At 42.5% G+C, this 4,057-nt stretch overlaps 1 protein-coding gene across 1 annotated transcript in view; it reads left to right on the top strand.

The window, feature by feature from the left end:
• Window positions 1-4,057, top strand: part of LOC139165317 (U4/U6 small nuclear ribonucleoprotein Prp31-like) — a 38,981-nt gene that overhangs the window by 1,036 nt on the left and 33,888 nt on the right. Inside the window, 1 exon segment of the mRNA XM_070748515.1 lies at window positions 514-623. Within this exon segment, the coding sequence (XP_070604616.1) occupies window positions 514-623 (110 nt within the window).

The raw sequence follows: 4,057 nt of genomic DNA, 5'->3' as shown, positions 1-4,057 counted from the left end.
GACAAGCCAGTAAATAAATGCCTTTCCATACTACAGAAGATGCTGGGTACTGGTTAGGATGGTTTTAAAACAGAGCTGTGGCTTTTCCTTTATGCATTAATCTGTTTTAAACAGTGATAAATGGAGGCTCCCTGTTCAAGCGTGTTTCTGGATGCCAATAGCTGGATAGGTATAAAGAATATGAAGGACCATTGTCATGGCTGGCTCGTAAGGTTTCCTAACAATCTTCCACTTATCGGCTGTGGAATGAGGCAACTGGCCTGTTTTAGCCATGGAGTATTTATCTTTTTGAGCCTTAAATTTTATCACTGGTACAAGTCACCAGCTGATGTACTCATGGAACAGGACTCAAGTTGTATTGAGAATTAGCCTTATTTCCTTGTTTCCCCTGACATCATAGGAAGTATTACTGAGGCACTGTTAAGAGATGCCCTGGAATCGGTTTTCGCTTGGAATTATTTCAGGTGTAAGTGGAATGTAGCTGAATTGCTGTTTAGGTTTTCTGTCTTCTAGACCTCATCGACACCAGCACAACGAAACTCTGCAGCAAAACATGCAAAAGTCCCAAATATGGGCATGCTCCTAGAATGGCTGAAATCCTGTACCTTTGGGGCATCTGCCTTGTAATTTTCCATCAGGTCAAGGTGTCCCTTCCTCAAAATACTTTCAAACCTACTTTTCACTTCAGCAGATTTGTGTTAATATCTTGCCCAACAGATGTAAAATAAAGCTGTGCTAACATGGAAGGCACAGACTAAGATCGGGGGTCCTTAACTCCCTTCTTTGCTTGCTGATTCTTTTCCTGCGAGTACGTTGCCTGGTGGGCTATGTCCTTCAGTATTAGAACTTGGCTGCGGAAACAAACTCGGATTCTTTGTTGTAAATGTATCCTTAGTCTTTAAAGGGAGGCAGCATGGTTTCCTACCCATTGCTTGTACCTTCAAAGGCTAGGAGTTTTCTTTAGTAGGGCAACAACACCACGAGGTTGAGAGCTCTGTGTTTGTCTTGAAATAAGTAGCTCTGCCTCTTAAGCTTTTAGACCCAGAATCTCATAGATAAGAATTTGTCCAGGATGGTAAACCCCCCTTCATTCTTTTTTCCATGTTGTAGTGGAGAGTTGAGCTATACCAAGCAAATGGGAGCTGCATATTTACAGCCATATTTTGAAGTGAAGCAAAGAGAAATGTTGCACTTTCTATGCTTAAGAGGTTGGGGTTTTTTGTTTTGCTTTTGAGAACATTCCAGCTCTTCAAGGGATGGTCATTCTGGCCTCGTACTTCATTTCAACCCATGTGCTTTTTTTATTATTATTATTGTTCTTCTGCAGCTGACATTTTTCCCTTCCCTGTTTTGGCAAGGTAGGTGATAGTTCTGAGCTGGTCTCTGGGAATGCTGCTGCCTTTGCTGCTTGAAAGTTAATGAACCAGATCAATGTTGGTAGAGTTGTTGTTGTTTTTTAAAGAGGAGGGTGTGGATGTAACAAATCAGGCTCTGTGAGGAATGTTTGCTAAACAATGCGTTGTAAGTTGCTTTATTCATGTGAGCAGGCCTCAGTTTCCTTTTTAATTTTATTGCAGTAGAACTTAAGCGGAGATTTTAAGGTTTAAGCATTAGCAGGGGCTTTGTATAGGTCAAGGGAAGGCAAAGTTGGCTCTCCTATGACTTGTGGACTTTAACTCCCAGAATTCCTGAGCCAGTCATGCTAGCTCAGGAATTCTGGGAGTTGAAGTCCATATGTCATAGAAGAGTCAATTTTGCCTACCCCTGGTATAGGTCATTGAGCCATAGCCCTGGATAAGCTCTGGCTTGCTTCCAAGAAAGATCAGTGTCCCGTCCACCACCACCCTCTCACCTTTGAGCCAGGTTTATCATGGCGCTTGGATGCAGCAATTGAATTGCTCCGTCTTAAGCACTTGCTTGCTGCACCGTAAACGTTTAGTATTAAAGTCCGATCCTAAGAACCACATTCCTGTGTCTTTTTTTTAAAGTTGCTTTTTAAGAGAGTTGCAATTCTGGTTCAAACTGTGTTCTTTTTAATATAAATATATATATATATATTACAAACAAATATTTTATATAATTTTTTAATGTCAAATGTTTATTTAAAAATAGAAAATGATGTATTTAATAAACACTTTTAAAAACTTTCTATGTCTTTTGTTAAAGAATCTCTATGATGTTTTAGATGTGCATTAGATGCCTCCTGGGAACTTTGTAATGACTTACAGATGACTCCTAAGCATTTAGAAATGAGATTTCTAACAGACAGAAAAATAGACTCCTGAGTCAAAAAACCCCCCAAAAAAACCTGAACAGTGGAACACGAGACTAAAGAAAACAAATTTCTTTGAATTCTAATGTTAACTAATCCTATATTCACAGCATATTAATTTCTTCTTCTGCAGTGTAGATAATTTTTTACACATTATTATTAATTTAGTGTAGGATGAGTACATCGACAGAAGAGAAGTAAACATATATACACAGTCCACGTAGTTATAAATAAAACTTCTATGGGGGTTTAGCAGTGGCCTTATAACTAGATGTCCAATTCAGCTATCTAGACAATTGGTATAAGTCTATTATTTGCCCAGCAGTATTCCTGCCATTTCCTGCTGCTCTTAACCTGTTTGGGTCATTCTCTAATCCAGCCACCTTCTTATTCCCTCTCATCTCAGTTCCCCAGCCATTTCTTGTAGAGGAAACTGGTAATATGGCGAACCTATGGCACGTATGCCACAGGTGGCACATGGAGCCATATGGGAAGGCACGTGAGACTTCCATGTTTCAGCTCCAGCGTGCATGCATGTGCTGGCCAGCTGATTTTCAGCCTTGAAAAGGCCGTTTCATCATCCGGACACTTCAGGCGAGCTTCCCTGAAGCCCAGGAGGCCAAAAAAATCCCCCCAACAGAGAAATCGGACGTTTGGAAAAAGGCCTACTAAACATCTAATTTGGCCATTTAGGCCATTTTTTCACCTACCAGCAGCGGTGGGTTCATACTGATGTGGTCCAGATTGCTGCATCGGTAGGAACCCATTGATGTCGCAATTTTTGGCGATCTTTTCCTGGTGTCTCCTGAGAAGGAGCTTCTCAGCTGTGCTTCGGATGAAGACATTAAGGGGAGGGTGGACCCAAGGGCTTCTTCCGACATGGAGACACCGGGGGGGAAAACTCACGGCACTCTGGACCATCCCAGTATGAACACACCACTGCCTACCATGGGGGACAGCACGGGGGGGGGGGGGGCATGCGCATGTGTGGGGGGGAAGAGAAAGGGTGTGGGCATATACACGCATGCTACCACACCCCCACACACCCCTTTTGGCATGTGAACCAAAAAAGGTTTGCCATCACTGATCTAGCGCAGGGGTAGGCAAAGTTGGCTCTTCTATTACTTGTGGACTTCAACTACCTGGCATTGGACCAGAATACCTCTGGAACCGCCTGCTACCGCTCGAATCCCAGCGACTGATAAGGTCCCACAGAGTTGGCCTTCTCTGGGTCCTGTCGACTAAACAATGTCATTTGGCGGGCCCCAGGGGAAGAGCCTTCTCTGTGGCAGCCCTGGCCCTCTGGAATCAACTCCCCCCGGAGATTAGAACTGCCCCCACCCTCCTTATCTTTCGTAAACTACTCAAGACCCACCTATACCGCCAGGCATGGGGGAGTTGAGACACCTTTCCCCCAGGCTCTTTATATTTTATGTTTGGTATGTATGTGTTGTTTGGTTTTTAAATATGATAGGGTTTTATATGCTTCTTTTTTAATATTAGATTTGTTTCGCTATAATATTGGTTTTTTATTATGGTTGTGAGCCGCCCCGAGTCTTCGGAGAGGGGCGGCATACAAATCAAATAAATTATTATTATTATTATTATTATTATTATTATTGTTATTATTATTAACTCCCAGAATTCCTGAGACAATCATGCTAGCTCAGGAATTCTGGGAGTTGAAGTCCACATGTCATAAGAACCTAAGAAGAGCCATGCTGAATCAGGGCCGAAGCCCATTGAGTCCAGCATTCTGTGTCACATAGTGGCCCACCAATTGTC

Source organism: Erythrolamprus reginae, chromosome 3 (genome assembly GCF_031021105.1).
Source record: "Erythrolamprus reginae isolate rEryReg1 chromosome 3, rEryReg1.hap1, whole genome shotgun sequence".
Lineage (NCBI taxonomy): Eukaryota > Metazoa > Chordata > Lepidosauria > Squamata > Dipsadidae > Erythrolamprus > Erythrolamprus reginae.
The sequence above is the reverse complement of the archived record's forward strand: the minus strand, read 5'-3'. Positions and strand labels throughout refer to the sequence as shown.